Source organism: Neoarius graeffei, chromosome 5, assembly GCF_027579695.1.
Source record: "Neoarius graeffei isolate fNeoGra1 chromosome 5, fNeoGra1.pri, whole genome shotgun sequence".
Lineage (NCBI taxonomy): Eukaryota > Metazoa > Chordata > Actinopteri > Siluriformes > Ariidae > Neoarius > Neoarius graeffei.
In genome coordinates this window covers 54,790,530-54,816,571 of record NC_083573.1, presented here as the reverse complement: position 1 = coordinate 54,816,571, position 26,042 = coordinate 54,790,530, and the positions used below count along the sequence as shown (strand labels likewise).

The 26,042-nt window shown below is 43.5% G+C and overlaps 1 protein-coding gene across 7 annotated transcripts in view; it reads left to right on the top strand.

Annotated features, from left to right (window-relative positions):
- trak1a (trafficking protein, kinesin binding 1a) overlaps window positions 1-26,042 on the top strand; it is a 76,797-nt gene that overhangs the window by 31,600 nt on the left and 19,155 nt on the right. For 5 of the 7 annotated variants that reach the window (XM_060922077.1, XM_060922076.1, XM_060922074.1 and 2 more), the window contains 5 exons: window positions 16,663-16,739; window positions 18,009-18,125; window positions 19,970-20,070; window positions 24,206-24,314; window positions 24,892-24,970. In XM_060922077.1, coding sequence (XP_060778060.1) covers window positions 16,689-16,739; window positions 18,009-18,125; window positions 19,970-20,070; window positions 24,206-24,314; window positions 24,892-24,970 — 457 coding nt within the window. In that variant the 5' untranslated portion in view covers window positions 16,663-16,688. Of the gene's footprint in view, window positions 1-11,902; window positions 12,223-16,662; window positions 16,740-18,008; window positions 18,126-19,969; window positions 20,071-24,205; window positions 24,315-24,891; window positions 24,971-26,042 lie in introns of those variants that run through there. The other 2 variants (XM_060922075.1, XM_060922073.1) reach the window with 2 other exon arrangements.

Here is a 26,042-nt window from a genome sequence, read left to right as displayed (position 1 = left end):
CCAGGGTGTACCCCGCCTTTTGCCCGTAGTCAGCTGGGATAGGCTCCAGCTTGCCTGCGACCCTGTAGAACAGGATAAAGCGGCTAGAGATAATGAGATGAGATGATTACTGAGTCGGGGGACAAAGGAATTCTCCATAACATGATGATCTTGAGGTGCTGGGAGTTGACGTTACAGGTACCCTGTCCATACTAGGGATTTTGTACCGATACAATACTACTTTCATACCGCAACACCTGTCCACACTAGCAACTATACCGGTACTGTAGCGGTATAACTGTATCATACATTTGTGGGTTTCGTACCGGTACGGTAGCGCTTCGCTGTAGTGTGGACAGATGAAGCGGTTCTGTATCGATACAAATATAATGCGCATGCGCAATGTCTCACACACCTCAAATGATGTCTTCTCTGAATAAATTGTGAAGAATGGAGATTTGTTTTCTTTGTTTCTTTCTCAACTGCCTCGCGCGTTTTATACGATTCAACTGAATAAATGACCACCAGAAATACAGACTGTACATTGACAACAAAAAGCACACACACACGTTTCATCCGCCATATTCTCGGAAGGAAGTTACTCGGTAACCACGGAAACATTTCGCGCACGCGCATTTCAACTACCATGAAAGAAAACTGCAAACATTTCTCGCTGGTGTGGACAGATGCACTAAACTGTACCGGTATACTTTGCATCGATACAGTTATACCACTATCGTACGGGTATATATGTGAACACAGCTCTCGGCATTCTGGAATAGTAATAGTAATTCTCAGACAACGCTTTGCCAGTCTGGAATCAAGGAATTTCATCAAGTACAACTTGAGACACAAGCAAGTGCTGGCAGCTAATCAAGATAGAAAAAGTAAGCAATACGATAAGAAAAAGGAAAGAATTCAGGACTGATTGAGTTGCAGCTTTTTCTTATTGAACAGGTAAGACGTTTTGTTTTTCTCTTATTTGGTGGGAAAACTAGTGAGTGATAGTCAGCTGATTTGTCCTAATAGAGTTTGTGTTGCTGAAGTTGTTGCGCTAGAGAACTAATGATGTCGACTACTGGGAGGTGTTTGTGTTTCTCTCTCTGTGTATTATATATATTTTTTGTATACTTAATTACCCCTCAGGGATTAATAAGGCTCTGCTTTAACCCTTCTGAGGCAGTGAGTGCAAACAAGTGAGCACTGCGCAGAGCAGTGGGCAGCTGCATTACAGCACCCGATGAGCAGTTGGGGGTTAGGTGCCTTGCTCAAGGATGCTTATTCGCCAAAGGCGAGGTGAATATCGGTAATTATTATACATACAGGCCACTTTTGCCATGGAATAAAAACGTGTATTCTATTCCCTTTTAGCGGGTTTCATTCATTCGGTTTGATGGCGTGCGATATCATATCGCTCATCCTCCATATATTACCATATACCGCTCTACCCAATGGAGAATGAGTGTGCAATATTGTTACAATATTGTACATTGTCAAGACCACATGTCAGAGATGTAAAACTTCCGCACTAAGGAGTGACAATTTGTAAACAAATAGGGCTGTCAGGTTTGCTTCGTTAAAGATGGAAGATTGAGAGAATTTTGGCTGCCAGGTCACTCCGTTGTGTGTAGCTGTCGATGTTGATTTTAAACACAACAAAGTAAATTACGCAGGGAAAATAATATTCGGCTTGACTGCACTAGCATTGGCCTTTGCTAACACTACACCGGCTGGAAGGTAACTGGATTGCTGCACTAACAGCACCAAATCGCAGGTCAGCTAGCATTCTCGATGGCCAATGCTGATATGAAACGTGTGTATGTATTATAATAATGGCTTTTTTCATGGTCTATCCGATATTGTATTCAGCTAGCATGATACTGAACTTGTCTTCAGCTCATTCAGTATCATGCTAGCTGAATGGACTATATCGGATAGACCACTCAACTCCAGTCAGTGTTATTTAAATAATAACGGAGATGAAGTCGAGGTTATTATTCACTGAGCCTGAAGTGGACAATTGTTTTAGTATAAATACACAGGTGATTTTATTTTTTTTATTTTTTATTTTAAATTTCCCAAACGTCAAAAGCAGCATGCAAATGTAATAAAGGCATGCACAGACTTGTCACTTATCTACACCAACTCCCATAAAATACTTTTGTTTTGAAATGGATAAAATAAATCACGATTCCACCTTACCTTTGAATAGATTTAGACCAAACTTCGTAGCATCATTTAGTACTTTTAGGAACAGTGTTTTCTTTCATAATTTGTAATTTTTCCTCACTTATGGTGATGAAGCGATTCGCCGCCATTTTGCTGAGTCACTTGAGGCGATTATCAAGAAATGGTCCGAAGTTCTTGACCAATCAGCGTGTGTGATTTTCAATAATCTCCTCCAAATGTGATTATAGCAACAGTATAATCCGGTGCAGTCTCTCTCTCTCTCTCTCTGTGTATTTTTCACTGATCTGTGTCCAAGTTTTACTCTATTTTAGCTTGTATGCTTGAGAAAGGTTGGATGATATCAGACAACAAGCTACACAGATGATAGGGCTCGGGTAATAAAAATGCACACACAGGAAGCAACTCCGTGTGATTTTTTTTTTTGTTTTGTTATTTACACAAAAGCTAGCTGGCAGATCTCAGTCTTGCATGGCGTTTCAGGGACATGAGATGCATGGCAGCACTATGAGATTTCTGAGAGGTTTTGCTCCATTGCCTGGTGCTCAGTAACTCTCTCACACACACTCACTCACTCACTCACTCACTCACTCTCACTCTCTCACACACATGCATGCTTATCGATCATAGCTCGTTATTTAGCTTTACAGCCTTTAGCATCTTATCTCATCATCTCTAGCCGCTTTATTCTGTTCTACAGGGTCGCAGGCAAGCTGGAGCCTATCCCAGCTGACTATGGGCGAAAGGCGGGGTACACCCTGGACAAGTCGCCAGGTCATCACAGGGCTGACACATAGACACAGACAACCATTCACACTCACATTCACACCTACGCTCAATTTAGAGTCACCAGTTAACCTAACCTGCATGTCTTTGGACTGTGGGGGAAACCGGAGCACCCGGAGGAAACCCACGCGGACACGGGGAGAACATGCAAACTCTGCACAGAAAGGTCCTCGCCGGCCACGGGGCTCGAACCCGGACCTTCTTGCTGTGAGGCGACAGCGCTAACCACTACACCGCCGTGAGCCTTTAGCATAATGCTACAAATATGTAAAATCCTAACCCTATACACGTGGCAGTTCCATACCCTACATTGTGTATAATCCCAGAAACATATTGAATCTGTTAAATTATTTTATCAAACACTAAAGCCCCATTTGCACTTATGCTTGATCCAGCTCCTAATAAAACTTAAGACAGGACATTCATACTCTCGTTCTCTCCTGGACGGATTCCATTTCACATCTCTGCTGAAAATAGTCTGGAGTGAGACAGGCCCCGTGAAGCAGAGGGAGGAATAGAGAGAGCCATGCATTGATTTTTTTTTTTTTATTCGTTATTCCAGACTCAAATCTCTGTTAATTATAATTGCTCAACTCCGTTGCACTACTGCACCATTGTGTGCAATTATAATAAAATTATAAACCATGATCACCAACTCCCTTGCGAGCAAGCAGCGTGTTCGCAGCTCGTGTTGATTTGCTACATATATGTGCCTAGTCATCTATGCCACTTAATTATACAACAGCAGCTGGCTAAAATACTATCTATAAGAGCTACAGTTTTTCTGCGTTACACCTACATCTGCCTTGATGTCATCAGTACGAGCCAGAGGCCAGTTAGCTGGTAAGGTGCCCGGAGGTGAGTCATCTGTTCAGCCACTCCCGGTTCAGGAAATTACATTTCAAGACGAAGACTCCTGATTAGGCAATTTATTCCATGTCTTAATAATGCAAACAATGACTTGGTTATCTGTCTCTGTACTTCTTCCAGCTTCATTTGGCAGCCAAGACTGTTCACTCTTAGTCTAACACTGTAGATTCGATTCATGCAGCATCACTCAACATGCTGGAGTAGAATCTCGAGCACAGAACAGAGGGTGAATAGGAAAGTCTGAGCAAATGGAAGAGAATTTGGGCAGCATACACCACCTCAGGCTGGAGTCAGAGCCAGTTGCTATGGTAACCCCTCCAGAGGGAGGGGCCATGGAAATGGGGAGCTCTGGCAGGAAGGAGGAGGGGATGGGTGATCAACTACTGACGCTCATTGATGTAACACGGTTTGATTGGCTACACAACTAGGAAGTTGCCTCTCCTCTGTGTGCATGATACAACCTTGACTATAGCCATACCGTGTGAGAAGGCTTCCTGTGCAGCACTTTTGATCATCACTGCAGCCTCCTAATTCACCCATCTCTCTCTCCATCCCACTCTGGGTGGGATGCTGTATACAGTCAGTTAGCTCTTCCTCAAAATAGGCTCTCTGGCGGTGGAGAGAATGGGCCGCTGGGGGAGCGTGTGTGAATTTGTGACCTCGGGTGCTGGACAGCAGGAGCTGCGACTCACAGCTGAAGGAGACTGAGTATGCAGAGATTTGTGGAGGCTGACTACTATGAGCTGGACTGGTATTATGAAGAATGCGCTGATGGTAAGACCAGATGATCGTTTGCTTGCCTTGAAGGGAAATGGGGCCATCCTAGCTGTGAGAACACGAACAATAATTCAACACATGGTGTGGGAGAGAGAAGTAAAGAGTGACCAGAAGGAGTGTGTAGAGCTGTGAGAAGATAATGGCATGAGTGACTCAAAGAAATGTTCATGATATCAGTAAAAAGCAAAAGCATTAAACTGAAGTGCTAGTGCTGGCTGATAAAGAGGGCAAGAGGACACAGGGTGAGGATGCGGACAGTGGCATCACTACAGCAGGCAATAAACTCTCCTGTATTGCATCAGACACCAATGTAGCCTGCTCAAGTTTTGTTTGAGGTGGTTGCTAACACACAGCTCTATTTTACACATTTGTTTGTGTCTCAGCTAAATGAAGGTGACACGGTGTTGATGGTAACCAGGGTGAAATCTGGATAAGTGGCATGCTTGACTGATGCCTGAGCATATAAATATACAACCCCGATTCCAAAAAAGTTGGGACAAAGTACAAATTGTAAATAAAAACGGAATGCAATGATGTGGAAGTTTCAAAATTCCATATTTTATTCAGAATAGAACATAGATGACATATCAAATGTTTAAACTGAGAGAATGTATCACTTAAAGAGAAAAATTAGGTGATTTTTAAATTTCATGACAACACCACATCTCAAAGTTGGGACAAGGCCATGTTTCCCACTGTGAGACATCCCCTTTTCTCTTTACAACAGTCTGTAAACGTCTGGGGACTGAGGAGACAAGTTGCTCAAGTTTAGGGATAGGAATGTTAACCCATTCTTGTCTAATGTAGGATTCTAGTTGCTCAACTGTCTTAGGTCTTTTTTTGTCGTATCTTCCGTTTTATGATGCGCCAAATGTTTTCTATGGGTGAAAGATCTGGACTGCAGGCTGGCCAGTTCAGTACCCGGACCCTTCTACGCAGCCATGATGCTGTAATTGATGCAGTATGTGTTTTGGCATTGTCATGTTGGAAAATACAAGGTCTTCCCTGAAAGAGACGTCGTCTGGATGGGAGCATATGTTGCTCTAGAACCTGGATATACCTTTCAGCATTGATGGTGTCTTTCCAGATGTGTAATCTGCCCATGCCACACGCACTAATGCAACCCTATACCATCAGAGATGCAGGCTTCTGAACCGAGCGCTGATAACAACTTGGGTCGTCCTTCTCCTCTTTAGTCCGAATGACACGGCGTCCCTGATTTCCATAAAGAACTTCAAATTTTGATTCGTCTGACCACAGAACAGTTTTCCACTTTGCCACAGTCCATTTTAAATGAGCCTTGGCCCAGAGAAGACGTCTGCGCTTCTGGATCATGTTTAGATACGGCGGCTTCTTTGAACTATAGAGTTTTAGCTGGCAACGGCGGATGGCACGGTGAATTGTGTTCACAAATAATGTTCTCTGGAAATATTCCTGAGCCCATTTTGTGATTTCCAATACAGAAGCATGCCTGTATGTGATGCAGTGCTGTGTAAGGGCCCGAAGATCACGGGCACCCAGTATGGTTTTCCAGCCTTGACCCTTACGCACAGAGATTCTTCCAGAGTCTCTGAATCTTTTGATGATATTATGCACTGTAGATGATGATGATATGTTCAAACTCTTTGCAATTTTACACTGTCGAACTCCTTTCTGATATTGCTCCACTATTTGTCGGTGCAGAATTAGGGGGATTGGTGATCCTCTTCCTGGCTTTACTTCTGAGAGCCGCTGCCACTCCAAGATGCTCTTTTTATACCCAGTCATGTTAATGACCTATTGCCAATTGACCTAATGAGTTGCAATTTGGTCCTCCAGCTGTTCCTTTTTTGTACCTTTAACTTTTCCAGCCTCTTATTGCCCCTGTCCCAACTTTTTTGAGATGTGTTGCTGTCATGAAATTTCAAATGAGCCAATATTTGGCATGAAATTTCAAAATGTCTCACTTTCGACATTTGATATGTTGTCTATGTTCTATTGTGAATACAATATCAGTTTTTGAGATTTGTAAATTATTGCATTCCGTTTTTATTTACAATTTGTACTTTGTCCCAACTTTTTTGGAATCATGGTTGTATTAACAGGTTACATAGATGACCTTAGGCTTGTTTTTTTTCCTGTTCCAATAGATTCATATTGCACTGCAGAATACAGCCTTGTAAATAAGACTATCAAGTATACAGAAAGAATTGTTTGAGTCTTGGCCATAAGTAGCTTTTAATATCACTACTTTTTCAGTCAGCCTTTTTTTTTTTTTTTAAACGCGTGTATGTTGACATCCTCTTTTAGTAGACTTAGTGTGCTTGCTCGTTTGCCAAAGGCAATCACACTGTTGTTCTTAAGTTTACTTATTCTGCCTTATTCCGACACGTTTTTTTGGATCCACTCCTCCTCCTAGGGCGTTCGAGATAGACACCGTTCCAACTCTGAGACATCTGGCCCGAAGTGGTGTAGTGTGCTTGTATACAGCTTTTGGATCAACGCGCCCGTTCTCTTGTTCTTGTCATTTTTCTTTTGGTTTTTCCCATAGAGAATGAATCGGGCTCATGAATCGAATCGTCCTACTCGGACACGCTCCATCACAGATGCACCAAACCTCATGTGATACTTCAGGCCAACTCCCCCGACACATACATGCAATCGGTTCTGACCCGCACTCATATTTTTCCTTTTTTTGCTCATCCCTTTTTCCTCCATAGGCTTGCATTGATTTTTGGCCCCATTGAAAATGAATGGTGTTTCAGGAGAAAAACTTTCACTCTCCATCAATTTTTTTTAACCAAGTGACCAAACTTCAAGAAACTTCACTTGATGCTTCAGGCCAAGTCCCCGCACAGATCCATCCCCTCATCCGAGACCTGCACTCGTCTTTTCCTTGGTTTTCACGCATCTCTTTTTACTGCCATAGGCTTCCATTGATTTTTGGCCCCATTCAAATGAATGGAGTTTTGCTCAGTAACACTTCACCACACATCCACCAAACTTCATACGGCACCTCAGGCCAAATCACCATCACACACGATATCGGTTCTGACCCGCACTCGTCTTTGTCTTGCCTTTCATCCGTCCATTTTTTTTCTCCATTTTGCCGCTAATCAGTGGAAGCTTGACTGAGTCATTCCTCCCTTCCCCCATAGGTGATGATGCATTTGGCAAGGATCTGCTCATTTGAGACTTTTGACAGCAAATCAACTTCAACTCAATGGCCACTTTATTAGGAATATTTACGCGCGCGCACACGATAGCAATTAGCATATAAGCATTCACGTGTTACCATGCTGGCTGTTAGCATGTTACCCATTATGATATCATGCCTGCTGTTAGCTCGCGAGTTGTTAGCATGTTCACCATTAGCATGTTATCATGAGAGCTGTTAACATGTTAGGATTAGCATGGTAGCATGCAGAGTTTGCATGTTTGCTGTTAGCGAGTTCGCCTGAGCATGCTAACTGTTAGCATGTCACCCTCAGCATGTTAGCATGCTAAAAGTTAACATACTATCCATTAGCATGTTAGGCTGTTAGCATGATGGCTGTCAGCATATTAGCCTTAGTGTTAGAATTTTAACAAATAGCATGTTAATCATTTAGCGTGTTAGAATGCTAGCTTTTAGCATGTTAGTATGCTGTTAGCATGTTAGTATGCTAGCTGTTAATGCTAGCTGTTAGTATGCTAGCTGTTAATGCTAGCTGTTAGTATGCTAGCTGTTAATGCTAGCTGTTAGCATGCTAGTATGCTAGCTGTTAGCATTAACATGTTGGCATGCTAGCTTTTAACATGCTAGCATGATAACTGTTCTGCTACAGCTCAGCAAGCACACTGCATTTTCTCTGCGGAAATGCAGTCTAGTTTACTTTGGACTTTTATGCAACACACTCCTAAAAATTGATAAAGAGCTGTGTGACTAGATTATTAAAAATAGCCTCAATGAGGCTGTAGTTCATACTAGCCAAGACACCCATACAATCATAAATATGACTGGTGGTGCACCATCTTGACAACTTTTATGCACACCCACCTGGGGAATATTTGTATGCGAGCTTGATCGAAATCCGATCAATCCTGTAGGAGTAGCAGCAATCTTTGTAAATTGTGGGCAGACGATGACGGACAGACGACGCATGATCGCATAAGCTCATCCGAACTGGCCAGCGGCCGGATGAGCTAATGACAAGTTGCCGAATTTCAGGATACTTTCATGGTGCGCAGATACCAGGAGCAAATGAAGAATAAATAAGCAGTCCTGTTCATGTTTGGTTCTAAATGAAATGAACCATTTTTCCCTGTTCCCCCAATTTGTGCTTTGCTTTCTGCAGTGGCTTTTGTTAGATACTTTTTCTTGTCTAGTATGCAACAAATACTGCTGTTAAGATAATTTCTAAAATGACAGCACTTCAGTCAGGGGTGTGTGTGTGTATGTCTTATGATAAATGCAAATCGCTCATCTGATTTTAATGTGAAGGTGCTCCTTTTCTCCGCTGAAAGGCCTGACGTAGGTTTGCTTGTTCATCGAGACTGGCTATACTTAACACAAAGTAATCTATGTAGAATCCTAAATTCAGTGGTTTGTATTGAGCATGAATGTTAGTTTGTGGTCGAAGTAGTAAAGTATAAAAATGAAATGTCTGCACTTACCTGCTTGACACTTTTTAATAAAGTGAAGGAGCGTTTCTCTTTTATTATTTTTGGGTCAGTGATCACTTTTTTTTTTTTTTTTATAAAAAGCAAAAATTTTACTTGTTCTACTGCAGCATTCTTGAAAGTGTTCTCGTACTCTTTAGTTTGTGTATGTTGAGGGAGTGCTCTTCATTCATGCCATATGGAGCCATTGACCCACAGAGGATTTTCTTTGTTTCTGCATTGAATTTGGGGCTCACTCTGACCCTTTGTGACCTTGCACGGATTCCCCTCAATGCTGTCATCCCCCTCATCTCCATGCAGTAGTGTGTTCTCTCTCTCTCTCTCGTGGGAAATGGTGGAGAGCATGACTGGAATAGCTTGTTTGTTGTTAAGGCCACACAAAAATGAGGAATTCTTATTCACCACCATGGCCACAGTTTCCCCATGCCCTTTTTTTTTTTTTTTTAAATTTAAACTGTGCATGCTTGCCATGTTTCCATAGAAATGTGGGTCACTGACGAGTGAATGCTCCTTGGCCATAGGTCAGAATAATGCAAATAGCATCACAATCATAAGCTTAAAGTGCCATTCCACCATTGGATGTATTCTTTGGCATAAAATAAAATATATTTGACAAAATATATAAATGGTATCACTAGATAGAGAAATCTTTTAGCTTCAAAATGATATATCAAACACAATTTTTTGACAACGACAAGTATATTAATTTTGCGACCAAAGTCACCTACCCTTTTAATTTCTGCGCGTGATGTCATCGGCAGGTTCCCCTTCTTGTGTGACGTGGCACAGATTATCAGCAATGGCGGATAGAATGCGATAAAAATCTCATCTCATTATCTCTAGCCGCTTTATCCTTCTACAGGGTCGCAGGCAAGCTGGAGCCTATCCCAGCTGACTACAGGTGAAAGGCGGGGTACACCCTGGACAAGTTGCCAGGTCATCACAGGGCTGACACATAGACACAGACAACCATTCACACTCACATTCACACCTACGGTCAATTTAGAGTCACCAGTTAACCTAACCTGCATGTCTTTGGACTGTGGGGGAAACCGGAGCACCCGGAGGAAACCCACGCGGACACGGGGAGAACATGCAAACTCCACACAGAAAGGCCCTCGCCGGCCCCGGGGCTCAAACCCGGACCTTCTTGCTGTGAGGCAACAGCGCTAACCACTACACCACTGTGCTGCCCCCGCGATAAAAATAATACCAATAAATCTAGCTAATACCAATAAATCTAGCTAACTGAAAGATTAACTCAAAATTTTTCGCAATTTTTTTTGGCCCCCATATACGAGGAGAAATGACTCTCTCACTTTGGGGGTTTCCTGGTCTAAAAATAGACCGACACGTGGTACACAAGAAGGGGAACCTGCCGATGACCTCACGTTTCACTACCGCGCGGAAATTAAAAGGGTAGGTGACTTTGGTCGCAAAATTAATATACTTGTTGTCAAAAAATTATGTTTGATATATCATTTTGAAGCTAAAAGATTTCTCTGTCTAGTCATCTCATCTCATCATCTCTAGCCGCTTTATCCTTCTACAGGGTCGCAGGCAAGCTGGAGCCTATCCCAGCTGACTACGGGCGAAAGGTGGGGTACACCCTGGACAAGTCGCCAGGTCATCACAGGGCTGACACATAGACACAGACAACCATTCACACTCACATTCACACCTACGGTCAATTTAGAGTCACCAGTTAACCTAACCTGCATGTCTTTGGACTGTGGGGGAAACCGGAGCACCCGGAGGAAACCCACGCGGACACGGGGAGAACATGCAAACTCCGCACAGAAAGGCCCTCGCCGGCCACGGGGCTCGAACCCAGGACCTTCTTGCTGTGAGGCGACAGTGCTAACCACTACCCCACCGTGCCGCCCTGTCTAGTCATGTTGTCATAAAATATATTGTATTTTATGCCAAAGAATACATCCAATGGTGGAAGGGCACTTTAAGTCAAATGGAGGAATTGCATCAAGTTAAAGACTTTTTCTTGGATGTGTGCTTCAAAAAAGACAACAAACACTTCTGGTGCTAAAACTTAAAGTTTTGCTTGTTTGAGTGTGACATGTTCAATTCCTGTTAAATTATGATCTTCAGGTTCAAGTAATTCCATCATCTGATGCACTAATCCAATAAAATGTTATATTTGTAGTGATGTGCAATGTCCCATATCTTCAATTTAGTAGTTAACTAACTCTCATTTAAAGCTAATAGCAGATGAACATACACAGGGCTATTTGCAACTCTCCCTGTTTGTATTTTGCATGGCCATAGGAAAAGACTTACCTGACGTTATCAGGCAGCCACACCTACTCAACAGGTGTAGCCACAGATAACTCTGTTACGCCTTAACAGGTTGCCATGGTGCATTAGAGGAACAAACCATTCTGGATTTTAAAGAGAGGGGTGTGTGATTTTTGTATTTAGTTCAGGAAGCGCAACGTTGTTTGCAAGAAACACATTAGGCAAGCGTTACTACTTTAAATACTCATTTAAATGTTTTGTACATTTAGTTCTTTGTCAGTGAATTAGACTTTAGTAAAATAATTTGATGATATGTGCTGTTCCCCTTAGATTCTTAGTTAGGCTAATGGTAGTGGCCTGCATCTGAGTCACAGCCTGTTGGCAGGTGTCGGCACTGGGTAGTGTTGTGTGTATGTATATCTGAGAGGCTTGTTAGTCTGAGGGGAAATAAATGGGCAAACATGACCGTGTTGCAGCAGGCTTGGGAGCTCAGGCCTGGTGGCCTGGCTTTACATCACTAGGCTGTTAAGACCATGGAAGTGCCTTCTCACAACTCCGTTGAAGAAAGTTATGAGTATGACTCGTCTGAGGTGCTGAATTCAGCTCTGTCAAGCTTCACTGATTCAAACTATGCTGATGATGAACAAGAAGATGGGGAACCTTATACGTTGGAAGAAGGTACCGGGTTTTTTTTTTTTCCGCTTGTGAAAACAACTATGCCTCAAGCAGGTGCAGTATTCCAGCTCACTGACTTAATTTATATTAGCTATAGTGTTTACACTTCTGGTGTCCAAACATACACAGGAACAGGTTTGGCCTCCTGTGAGTCTGTGTATGCGGAACATGTTTGGCACTTAAAATGTCCGGCTTCATTTTGGTCCACAATTGGCACTTTTTTTTTTTTTTTTAAACAATGACTACAAGGTGGTGATCATGTACCTTTTTTATGAAGAGATCCATTTAATTGATATTGTTTTGAGGATATTAGGACGCGGTGTCCTGACTGTATGTGGACTAAGCATAGAAAAATGCAGTAAACAGAAATGGTCAACTGTCTTGGTTGCACTGGTCTCTGTACCACAGTCACTCACCCACTGACCTCAGCGTGTTTGAGTATTTTTTTGTTTGTTTGTTTGTTTGTTTTTTTGGGAGGGGTGGAGTATGAGATTTACTGGTTATCAGACATGGTTTATAATGATTAACCAGTTTGGTATAGCTTTAGACTTTTTTTATCTGATTTATGAGGCTTGATCATTCCTGAGTTGCCTATTTTTGGCATTCATCCCTACGTTGTGTAGTTCCTGAGAATGTTACTGAAGAGTTTACTGATAACTTTTTTTTTTTTTAAAATGTAGATCACATTGTTTTCAGATGGTTAATTGGCATGTATTATTAAAAAAAAAACCCTGAAGTGTGTTGTGTTCACTGCGTCTGCTCATTGTTCGTGTGAGTTCTTTTGTATTCTAGTTCATGACACACAACCCGTAAAATTCTTTGCACATGTTATATTAGCAGATAAGCTTCATCTCCTCTCATTATCTCTAGCCGCTTTATCCTGTTCTACAGGGTCGTAGGCAAGCTGGAGCCTATCCCAGCTGACTACGGGCGAAAGGCGGGGTACACCCTGGACAAGTCGCCAGGTCATCACAGGGCTGACACATAGACACAGACAACCATTCACACTCACATTCACACCTACGGTCAATTTAGAGTCACCAGTTAACCTAACCTGCATGTCTTTGGACTGTGGGGGAAACCGGAGCACCCGGAGGAAACCCACGTGGACACGGGGAGAACATGCAAACTGCACACAGAAAGGCCCTCGCCGGCCACGGGGCTCGAACCCGGACCTTCTTGCTGTGAGGTGACAGCGCTAACCACTACACCACTGTGCCGCCCGCAGATAAGCTTGTATAAAGCAATTATATTTAGCATTATAGATATTGAAGCTACATAGTATATACATGTAAATGTAGTGGAGGTTTTTTTTTTTAATTGGATATTCTGAATCTACAGTTAATTCTTTAAAATGAGAGTTTTCAGATTTATCAATCAAAAAGCTGTTTTATCAAGTTTTCAGCTATTTTCACTATCGGTACACCACTACCATGTTAATTTAATGTGTGCGTTGATGAAAATAGCTAAAAACTTGATTGATGAGCTGCTGATAAATTACTAAATGACCTATACATCATAGCACCCCTAATTCAACTGCACAGCTTCTGTAGGCCATGATGAATCTTGCGTTCAAGCTATAAAACCATTTTGCCGGTTTAGAAAGCAGCAAGCTGTAAAATGTCAAGCCAATCTAGAGAAATTGGTGGAAATGTTTAAGACATCACATTTAACTGAATCGGGTTTGGAGATAATCAGCTGTAAACTTTGATGTGCAGATTGAAATTAATGCATAGCTCTTTTATTCAGCCTACTTGGTCATATTTGTTTGTTTGTTTTATAGTATAATATTTTGGTAACAAATATTTCCGGATCCACAATGGTCACCGGATTCCCCCCCCGTGTGTGTGTGTATTCTCTTACCATCTACTTTTATTAGGAATACCTGTACACCTGCACGTTCACGCAGTTATCTAATCAGCCAGCAGCACAATTAAATAATAAATCACGTAGCTACAGGTCAAGAGCTTCAGTTAATCTTTCATTCTCATGATGTGAAAATGAATATCAGGTTGAGTCCACAGGCAATGAAGCACAACAATTGAAAGTACTTGTGTGAGTTGGCATACATGACAGCTTAAACTTTTTAAGTTGCAGGTATGTGCCTATTGTGTGCTACCCAAGCTTGGGCCATCCTTAAAAAAAAAATCCGTTTCCTGTCCACCGGGTGAGCAAAAAAAATTTTCAGTCGGGAGGGAGGGATTTTTTTTTTTTTAATATATATGGATGGCTAAGAAATCGCAATGCTGTGTTTTGCTTTTTCTTTCAGTACTTTTTTTATTACAAAAGCAGACATTTAATAAAATGACAGTTTAATCAACTGAAACTTGTACAAAAACTTTGTTAGCATTTTAAATGCTGACTGCAACATTTGCAAAACTTTTACAAAGGTACTTGAAATGTCTGAGACAGACTTTTTGTAGTTCTGAATCGACTGTTAGGCCTAGTTCGGATGAAATTACACTATTAAAATGATCACTGAATGATTTGTTTTTCTCATCTCTCATTCTCATCTCATTATCTCTAGCCGCTTTATCCTGTTCTACAGGGTCGCAGGCAAGCTGGAGCCTATCCCAGCTGACTACGGGCGAAAGGTGGGGTACACCCTGGACAAGTCACCAGGTCATCACAGGGCTGACACATAGACACAAACAACCATTCACACTCACATTCACACCTACGGTCAATTTAGAGTCACCAGTTAACCTAACCTGCATGTCTTTGGACTGTGGGGGAAACCGGAGCACCCGGAGGAAACCCACGCGGACACGGGGAGAACATGCAAACTCCACACAGAAAGGCCCTCGCCGGCCCCGGGGCTCGAACCCAGGACCTTCTTGCTGTGAGGCGACAGCGCTAACCACTACACCACCGTGCCGCCGATTTGTTTTTCTGAATCTTTACTATTTTGTTGTTCGCTAGAATACCATTTTGCAATTTCACACTTAAGCAAATGTTTGAAAACTCCGGATCTCCTTCCTTCATGGTGGTTGCCATTTTTTTGTGCCGCACGGCGCGTGCGCAGAGCTGATTCAGTTCTATATTCTGCGCGGAATGCAGGGCTTTCCACAAGCGCCGGCTGCCGGCCATACAGCCGACTACTTTAATGACTATTATTTTTGTAGCCCACAGGCTCTAAATATTAATTTTCGATTTTAATAAAATGTTTATCTAACGGACTGACAATGTCAAACTGAACCGCACTCATTCAAGTTGTGATTCTCGCTGTTTGTACCGATAATAACCACAAATTCCCCGCCGACTTCGTTGATCAGGGGAGAGTAACTCATCCGCGGCCCCGACATGCGGTGTGCGCGCGCACTCGGCGGAGGCAGTAGTGTGTTGGGGCCGTCGGAGGGAACAGAAGCAGAGATGACGCTTATTTTGTCTCTGGTAAACCAGTCTTCTCTCGTTCAATTACGTGCTGGCATCAAGACACCGTTGGTTGTAAATAAAACCAAACTGAGTCGTTGGAGTGTATTTTCATACACAAGTGGAGAAATGTTCGCTGAGTGTGTAATTGTGTAGCCACCACTGCAGACCGTTGTCGTTGTTAATTCACAGCATGCTCAGCTGCGTGAATGTGTCATGCACCGAAAATAAGAGATTTACAAGCCAGGAACGCCTCATGATGCAATGCGCAAGAAAAGAAAGATTTACTGCCATTTTACTTTGTATTTGAGTAAAGTGAATAAATAAATGGTCTGTGGAAAATACATTTAATCCTGGGAACTGTGTGCACAGGAGTTTATTTTGTGTTTACTCCCCCCCCCCCCCCCCCCCCCCCCCTTTTCCCTTTCTATGAGCCTTAGTGGAAAGCCCTGGGAATGCGTAAATGTCAAGTTCGAGTTTAGATTTACGAACCTGGAAAAAAAATGTTGAAAAACCGGCGTTAAAAAAATTTTCAACCACACAAACTGCACTCACCCGGCCGGTGGACCAGAAACAGAACATTTTTTTAATAATGGCCTTGTGGACGTCAGCTTAGTCCAATAGGTTGAGCAGTGAATATTTAAGATGGGAGGGCCTGAATGTTTTAGCTGGTCACAGTTCCTCTATGGAAGCATGTAGTATACCCACAGGTTGGGGTTTTTTTTTGGGGGGGGGGCGGCACAAAAAAAAAACACCCCACCCCCAAAAAAATGGAATCTTGCTGAAATGTGTAATTATGGGTAAATTCTATAAGTGGTCTGTATTATGATTTTTAGCTTCATTCTCCAGAACTTTTATACTTAAGCTTCAGGTTACCAACAGGTATTGTTGGTACAATCACTACCAGCCAGTCAACAGGTAGTGACTGCAGTGTATAGTTACAGATGTACGTGGGCACTCATTAAGTACCTGTACACTGGCTGGTGTGCCAGTGTTGAATGTGCCTAGTTGCTCAATCATCCTTAGCCTATCTTCCTTTTTATGTTACTGTAACTTTCATATAAGTTTCCAATATCCTATTTTAATATTTGACTGCATTAATTCTGTCTGTCTTCTGTGCAGTTCTATGTGCTGAAAGAGTGGGCCAGATGACAAAGACATACAATGATATAGATGCTGTTACACGTTTGCTTGAAGAGGTAAGCTCGTCACAGCTGTTCTGCCTTTATTCAGATATGTGTAGGATGGCGTAAATGTCTTTCACAGCTATGAGGTTTTAAAATGAAGAGCTCACATCACTATTGTTCTAATGATATGTGGGCACTTGCTTATTCTGTTTACACAATATCCCAGAAGCGGGAGCGCGGTTATGCTGAATATCAGCACAGCTGTGATTCAGCCATAAGTAATCAAGCATGCTGATATTCACTATAACGGCATGATTGCGACTTTATACAACAAATTTTTAGAAATTAATATTGAGTAAAATAGCTAGTTCACAATGATTTGTACATTACCGTTAAAGGTACACCTACTGAAATTGGCTTCCATTCTTCCTTTTCATCTGATGTTCATATTTTAAGTTGGAAGTTATATTCACAAAAACATGTATAGTTTTCCCATGTCCACTGATGCTGTTGATTTAGAAATGAAGTTTTACATGATTCAGATGAACGGAGTGATAAATGGTGAAATGTCCCGGTGTGATTTATACTGAATATCAGCACCTTCAGAATTCCGCTCATCCAGTCAGTGTGGTGGACCAGAACTAACGGTTGTATAAAATATAATAAGCTGATTTACTATATATCTCGCCTACGTTGTTTATACATGGTGTTTATCACTATCTGTTGTCACCCAGAAGATGGGTTCCCTTATGAGTTTGGTTCTGCTCAACGTTTCATCCTCTACTTTCTAGGAGTCTTTCTTTGCCACTTCCCCCTGCCTTGCTCTTTAGGGAGCTTAATCTACATCTGTATTTTTGTAAAGCTAATTTTGATATTAAAATCAGTATACAAATAAAACAATGTACAGCTAGTGTCAAACAGCCCAGGTGCCCAGAGCTCCACAAGGAAGTAGTGTTGTTGGAAGTGTTTCTGAGCTGGAACAGGGCACTTGCATGTAATCTTTGACTTTTTTTTTTTCCCCCTCCTTCCTTTTGTCAAATAATATATTAAACAGTGACATGGAAATCAAAAAGCATATTTCTGTAATGGCGCATATTTCAAAGTTAATTGTTTCCAGGAGGTGAGGGGGAGGTCAAGCATAACGTTATATTATTGGACTATGTAATGGTAAAGCAAGGCTTGTACTGAAACCATGTAAATATAACTGGAAAAGTGTGGGTTAAAAAAAAGTCAGCTTACTGTACTGTATTGGCTAGTATGGCAGAAATATCTTTCTTTAAAAAAAAAAAAGACTTAATTGATTTAATACAGCCAGTATGTTTTGCTCTCTCCTCTCTACAGAAAGAACGGGACTTGGAGTTGGCAGCACGCATTGGTCAGTCCCTGCTGAAGAAAAACAAAACCCTGAGTGAAAGAAATGAGCTTCTGGAAGAGCAAGTAGAGCACATACGGGAGGAGGTGAGACCCTGAAACGAGTTTTGTTCATTCACTTCTCCCGCTTTATCTTTCTCAACTTGCAACACAGAAATATATAATTTGCCTAATAATCAGATGAAAGCAGTTCTACCTTCTCTTTAGTAAAAATGAGATGAGCCTGCACTGACACATTTCTCCTGCTTGTAGGAAAGCAGTTTAACGGAGCATGTTAATGTATTAAAAAAAAAAAGTAAAAACTATATGGGAGTGTTTAAACCAAGGCCATGCCTTGACTCACTCTTGGTTTATTGAGGTTTTTCACCTGACGTCACAGGGTCACGTGACGCCCCGGTGTCTGCCATTTTGAAGGTCAAGCTAGCTAATGTCAACAACAGTAGCTAGTATGTTACTGTAGCAATGTTTACGTTCAGTCATTTGGATGACTGTTAAAACCTTTCAGTCTCAAGTTTTTCCTTTACTGGATTTACTAGTTTACTGTAATTATGATCCGGCAGCTATTTACACCGGATCCAGTGTAAATAGCTGCCGGAGCCGACGTCCCAGCCTGCCCGAGCGCGCTAGCTCCCAGCCTGCCCGAGCGCGCTAGCTCCCAGCCTGCCCGAGCGCGCTAGCTCCCAGCCTGCCCGAGCGCGCTAGCTCCCAGCCTGCCCGAGCGCGCTAGCTCCCAGCCTGCCCGAGCGCGCTAGCTCCCAGCCTGCCCGAGCGCGCTAGCTCCCAGCCTGCCCGAGCGCGCTAGCTCCCAGCCTGCCCGAGCGCGCTAGCTCCCAGCCTGCCCGAGCGCGCTAGCTCCCAGCCTGCCCGAGCGCGCTAGCTCCCAGCCTGCCCGAGCGCGCTAGCTCCGGCAAGCTCGGACGTCGGCTCCGGCAGCTATTTACACTGGATCCGGTGTAAATAGCTGCTGGATCATAATTACAGTAAACTAGTAAATCCAGTAAAGGAAAAACTTGAGACTGAAAGGTTTTAACAGTCATCCAAATGACTGAATGTAAACATTGCTACAGTAACATACTAGCTACTGTTGTTGACATTAGCTAGTGCTAACAGCTAGCTGCTAGTACACTGCTACAACACAGACACGACCCTAATAATACAGTTCTTGGTCATTGCCTGGCAACAGCAAATTTATAACGGGCCATGTCTCAACAGACTAAGAAGTTATTTCAAGGACATTTAATAACATTTTGTTTATCCTGAGGACCGAAAGTAAATGAAAATGTGAACAAACCTTAGCTGTAATAAGATGGCGACCACCGGCTCCAGGGATGACCCGCTGATGTAGGCATGTGACCCAGCCTGACAAAATATTTGTAGGCATCCAAACTCTTATACGCTTTCAGATCAATACCTGTGTATGGCGATGGGTTTTTAATGACATAGGTATACAGATCATGTGGGCCGAAGTCAGGTAAAGACGAGGGCTTCGTGTACTTCTGTACGTCAGTGAACAATCCTGGTGGAAGCAGGTAAACGTCGTTCTCTAAGTCTGCTAACCTCAATTTTTGCAAATACCTCTCCCTCTGCTCACCCTGTAAATGCCCTACGTCGCTGGATAGTGAAGGTGTTTTCTGCATCTCGCTCCTTTTTCTTTTATGTTTTTCGTTTGTCGCCTTCCTCGCATTCAAACTGATTCGAGCCGTGACGTCCAAAATGGCAGCATCACATGACTTGGTCACGTGGGTGAAAAACCTCAATAGCCAGAAGTTGTTCGGTTAGCTCACATGGTATGGCCATGTGAGCTATGCTCTGGGGTCCCCCTCCACTTCCAGCTGTGTTGTTCTGGGATTTATAATCCTCTATCTGGCAACGTGTCTGGCAGTATAATGCTATTCAAGTTGCCGTATTGAGCTATTGCACTGTGTGTGTAGGTTTCTCAGCTTCGTCATGATCTCTCTATGAAGGATGAACTGCTCCAATTCTACACCAGTGCTGCTGAGGAGAGTGAGGGAGAGTCAGTCACCTCTACCCCGTGAGTCTTTAAACCCATCCACACTTTAAAAAAAAAAAAGTTGGCTTACATGACCATAGGCCAATGAGCTATTGCCATCATGCGTTGTCCATCTGTCTGTCCACAATTCACAAAAATCGCTACTCCTTCCTGAGTTTTCAACGGATTTTGATTCTGACTTTGTTTGGAAGATGTAATCAGTCTGCACAAAAGTTACTTCCTGGTTTTGTGATTGCTCAGTAGCAAGTTACTAGTTAGACTGGTTAATGAACTTTTCAGGAAAATCGCTGCTACTCTGTTTTCAGTGGTTTTTGATTCTGATTGTTTTGTTTTGAAGGTCAAATTGTTCTCATGAAGAGCAACTTGGCCAGTTTTAAACGAGTCTGGTTTCTCGTGATATGGCCATGTGAGCTACACTCTGGGGTCCCCCTCCACTTCCAGCTGCATTATTCTAGGACTTATAATTATTAGGGGCTCTTTTATATTTAAAAAAAAAAAAGTTTAACACTCATGACTTTAATACTTTTGTTGATTTTTCTGTTTCATGCATAATGAGCCACTTTAGGCTTTGTATTGATAGAAATATTGTGCCGTTGCAGCCTGTGCATTGAAATTAATAATAGGCTAATGGACTGTACTGTTACCCTTTGCAGCTAATAGAATCTCTGATGGAAACAATTTACTGAGTGCATTTGTTCAGTACATATTCACTCCTGACTGGGATTGAGCTTCTACATTAGAGAGAACTCTCATTGCGCATATTTTTTTAAAATAAATAATTGCACAAGCTTTTCAGAAGATATTTGTTGGCGCTTATTGCTGACCGTTTAACTAGCTGAATTTCATTTAATATTTCCAATAATGTTGCCAGTACAACTTAATTTACACTATCTGTAATCTTTACTGAACAAAGAATAACAACATTGATACGGTTAAGTTTTCTGTATGGAGACTTTTTTTTTTTAATTAACCTTTATGGAAGGAGTCTATGGTATCAGTACTGTTTTACATTGGACTGCATCACAGGATGACAGTTATCGTTAATTTTTATAATTTAATTTCCGGTGCACTGTGGATCGGGTGGCAGCCAAAGGCGGAGGCCCTGGCGTACTGATCCCTGGCTGACAAAACTGGCTTTTGGGACATGGAATGTCACCTCTCTGGTGGGAAAGGAGCCTGAGCTTGTGCGTGAGGTTGAGCAGTACCGACTAGATATAGTTGGGCTCACCTCGATGCATAGCTTGGGCTCTGGAACCAGTTTCCTGGAGAGGGGTTAGACTCTCTTCTATGCTGGAGTTGCCAAGGGTGAGTGGTGCTGGGCAGGGGTGGGGCTATTGGTGGCCCCCCAGTTTGGCGCACTAACATTGGAGTTCTCCCCAGTGAATGAGAGGGTCGTTTCCCTGTGCCTTTGGGTCGAGGAACGGTCTATCATTTGCGCTTATGCACCAAATGGTCGTTTGGAGTATCCGGCCATCTTGGAGTCCTTGAGTGGGGTGCTAGACAGTGTACCATGAAGGGTATGCCATTGTTTTACTGGGGGACTTCAGTGCTCACGTGGGCAATGGCAGTGAGACCTGGAAGGGTTGGGAGGAACTGCCTGCCTGATCTGAGCCTGAGTGGTGTTCAGTTGTTGGACTTTTGTGCCATGCGCGGTTTGGCCATAACGAACACCGTGTTCGATTGTAAGGGTCTCCATAAGTGCACGAGGACACCCTAGGCCACAGATCGATGATTGACTTTGTAGTCATTTCATCTGATCTACGACTGTATGTCTTGGACACTCGGGTGAAGAGAGGAGCAGAGCTGTCAACTGATCACTACCTGGTGGTGAGCTGGATTAGATGGCAGGAGAGGAGGCAGGACAGACCAGGCAGGCCCAAACAAGTAGTGAGGGTATGCTGAGAACGTCTGGTGGAGGCTCCCGTCCATCGGCTCTTCAACTGTCACATCTGGCAGAACTTCAACTGCATACCGGGGGAGGATGGGGACATTGAGTCCGAGTGGACCATGTTCCGCACCTCCATTGCTGAGGCGGCCGTGCAGAGCTGTGGCTGCAAGGTTGTTGGTGCCTGCCGTGGTGGTAATCCCCAAACCTGCTGGTGGACACCTGTGGTGAGGGGAGCTGTCAAGCTGAAGGAGTCCTATCGGGCTTGGTTAGCCTGTGGGTCTCCAGAGGCAGCTGACAGATACAGACGGGCCAAGCGGAATGCGGCTCTGGCAGTCACTGAAGCAAAAACCCGGGTATGGGAGGAGTTCGGTGAGGCCATGGAAAGTGACTTTCGGTCGGCCTTGAAGAGATTCTGGCAAACCGTCTGGCGGCTCAGGAAAGGAAAATGGTGCTCTGTCCCTACCGTTTACAGGGAGGATTGAGTGCTGTTGACCTCATCCAACGGTGGAAGGAATACTCTGAGGATCTCCTCAATCCCACCTTCATGTTCTCCAAGGAGGATGCAGAGTCTGTGGGTGCTTGGGAGGACTCTCCCATCACTGGGGCTGAGGTGGTCAAAAGCTCCTCAGTGGCCGGGCTCTGGGGGTGGATGAGATTCGTCCTGAGTTCCTGAAGGCACTGGATGATGATGGGCTGTCTTGGCTGACACACCTCTTCAACATTGCGTGGAGGTCGGGGACAGTGCCTCTGGATTGGCAGACTGGGGTGGTGGTCCCCCCCCCCCCCCCTTTTTTTTTTTTTTTTTTAAAGGGGGACCGGAGAGTGTGTTCCAACTATAGGGGGATCACACTTCTCACCCTCCCTGGGAAAGCCTGTGCTGGAGAGGAGAGTCCGGTCGATTAGTCAAACCTCTGAGTCAGGAGGAACAATGTGGTTTTCGTCCTGGAACACTGGACCAGTTCTTTACCCTTGCAAGGGTACTGGAGGGTGCATGGGAGTTTGCCCAATCAGTCTACATGTGTTTTGTGGACCTAGAGAAGGTTTACGACTGTGTCCCTTGTGGTGCCCTGTGGGGGGTGCTTCAGGAGTATGGGGTTCAGGGCCCACTACTGCAGGCCATTTGGTCTCTGTATGACCAGAGCAGGAGTCTGGTTTGCATTGCCAGCAGTAAGTAGGACTTGTTCTTGGTGCATGTTGGGCTCCTCCAGGGCTGCCCTTTGTCACCGGTTCTGTTCATAACTTTTATGGACAGAATTTCTAGGTGCAGCCAAGGGGTGGAGGGTGTCTGGTTTGGTTACCTCAGGATCACGTCTCTGCTTTTTGCAGAGGTGGTTCTGTTTGCTTCATCAATCTGTGACTTACAGCATGCGCTGGGACTGTTTGCAGCCGAGTGCAAAGTGGCTGGGATGAGGATCAGCACCTCCAAGTCCAGGGCCATGGCGCTCAGCCAGAAATGGGTGGAGTGCCTACTCCAGGTCAAGGGGGAGTTGCTACCTAAAGTGGAGGCGTTTAAGTATCTCGGGGTTTTGTTCACGAGTGAGGGTAAGGGGGAGCGGGAGTTGGACAGAAGGATCGGGGCAGCATCAGCGGTGATGCGGATGCTAAACCGGTCTGTTGTGGTAAAGGGGGAGCTGAGCCAAAAGGCAAAGCTCTCAATTTACTGGTCCATCTATGTTCCCACTCTCACCTAGTATGGTCACGAGCTATGGGTAGTGACTGAAAGGAATGAGATCGCGGATACAAGCAGTTGAAATGAGTTTTCTCCACAGGGTGGCTGGGCTCTCCCTTAGAGACAGGGTGAGAAGCTTGGTTATTCGGGAGAGACTCTGAGTAGAACTGCTGGTCTTCCACATTGAAAGGAGTCAGTTGAGGTGGTTCAGGCACCTTGTTGGGATGCCCCCTGGACTCCTCCCAAGGGAGGTTTTCTGGGCATGCCCCACAGGGAGAAGACCCTGGGGCAGACGCAGGACACACTGGAGAGATTACGTCTCTCTGCTGGCCTGGGAACGCTTCGGTATTCCCCCCGGAAGAGCTGGTGGAGGTGGCCAGGGAGAGGGAAGTCTGCTCTGCTTAGGCTGCTACCCCCGCAACCTGGATCCGGATAAGCAGTAGAAGATGGATGGATGAATTTCCGATAAACAGCATGCCTTGTATTTGTTTTATTCATTTATTCCCTGAAGTTTCTCTCCCTGATTTTGCTTCCTGTTATTTGCTTGTACCTGGGATTGACTGACTACATTTGCAGACTTTTTGTTTGTTTTATGTCAGGATCCCACGGAATGACTCCTCGCTGTCTGTACCAAGTTACTTCCCTCTGGACTCCCTGCAGAAGCAGCTCAAAGACCTGGAGGAAGAGAACATTGTGCTGCGATCAGAGGTGAGAGACTGATCTAGCAACACACAGCTCACGTTACAGGAAAAATTAAATGGTGAGAAAAGGTCTACTGAAACCTGCCTCTTTGTTCATACACAGCAATACAGTTTCCCTACATCAGTGAGTGGCTCATAGACCGTTTGTTTGCAAATTAACTAAAATCAAGTAAATATTCTGCCAGCATTTAAGCCAGCAGTTTGCCTTCTGTAATTGTACTCCAGAGGTGACGATCTGATCCCAAAGTGGGTGGAATTTCACACTTGACTAGCCAAATACTCTTGAATGCACACATGTTCAGAGTGAAAATCTGAGAAATTATTTAGAGAGAGAAATCTTAATACCTGGTTGTTTGTGTAACACGTTCATGATGAAGATGAAAACTTCCATAACAAGGTGTAAAGTTCATACTGTAGCACTGCCACTATATTCTTTGCAGGGAAGTAGAATGTAATTACAGCTCTGCTTGCACTATTCTACTCTCCAGACAACAAACAGGAAAATCACAAAGTAAGCGTATCATGGTGCTTGTATCGTTGGTAACACAAGCTCTCTTTTTCTTAATGCTCACATGTTTGAATAGGCATGTCACTTGGAAACTGAGACCATCTCGTATGAGGAGAAGGAACAGCAGCTGGTTAATGACTGTGTGAAAGAGCTCAGTGAGTACACTTGCCTACAGTATCCCTGCGGTATGCACATGGAACTGCTCTGAATTAGAGATGGCTGTAAAGCCTGCTTTCTGTATACTTGGCATATTAAGACACATCATTTCTGTTCATTTTTCTACCCCACTATTCATGTAATGCTGTCATGCTGCTACAGCACTTCCTGAGGCATTAATAAAGGTTTATCTTATTTTTTTCTTGTCTATCTGATTGGCAATCAGGACGTCATTAGAGTAGTGTGTTGCTGATGCTGTCAGTCCTGTTAATGTAATTAGGTCAAAATCGAGGTCATGGATTCACAGATCTATTTTCAGTGTCTTTCCAAAGACCATGATGCAAGTAAAAATAAACTGTAGCTGCACTTGGTTGGTTGGGCTTTGCTCCCCCCTGGAAAAAAAATTGTTTGAATCTAATGGGAAAACCTTTCACATGATGCAGTACCAGTCAAAAGTTTGGACACCCATACTCGTAGGTTTTTCTGTATTTTGACTATGTTCTACATTGTAGAACAATACTGAAGACATCAAAACTGAAATAACATGGATATAATGACTTATAATAATCTACAGTACTGTGCAAAAGTCTTGGGCACATGTAAAGAAATGCTGTAGATCAAAAATGGCTTAAATAATGAAGTGTTTCCACATTTAAACAAAACTGTAAACGGGAGTAAGCCATAATCGGTGAAAGTCAATATTTAGTGAGTTGACCCTTTGCTTTTAACAAAACAAAAAAAAGCTGGTAGTCCCAGGTACAACGAGTGCAGTTTTATAAGGAAATGAGCTGTAGGTTTTACTGAGCATCTTGCGGAACCAGCCACAGTTCTTCTGGACACTTTGACTGTCTCACTTGCTTCTTATTTTTGAGATGTATAATATATATCTGAAAAGTGGTCCTTTCTGCTGATCAGATAAGCGCCCCCCCCCCCAAACATTTTTGTTTTTGTACTGACTCGATAATATAGAACTGGGGGGACAACCCAAAACTGGGTACCTAAAGCTAGCCGCACACTATGGCGATCCATGCGGTACCGAACCGACCCATTTCAGAGCCGACTCCCGACAGG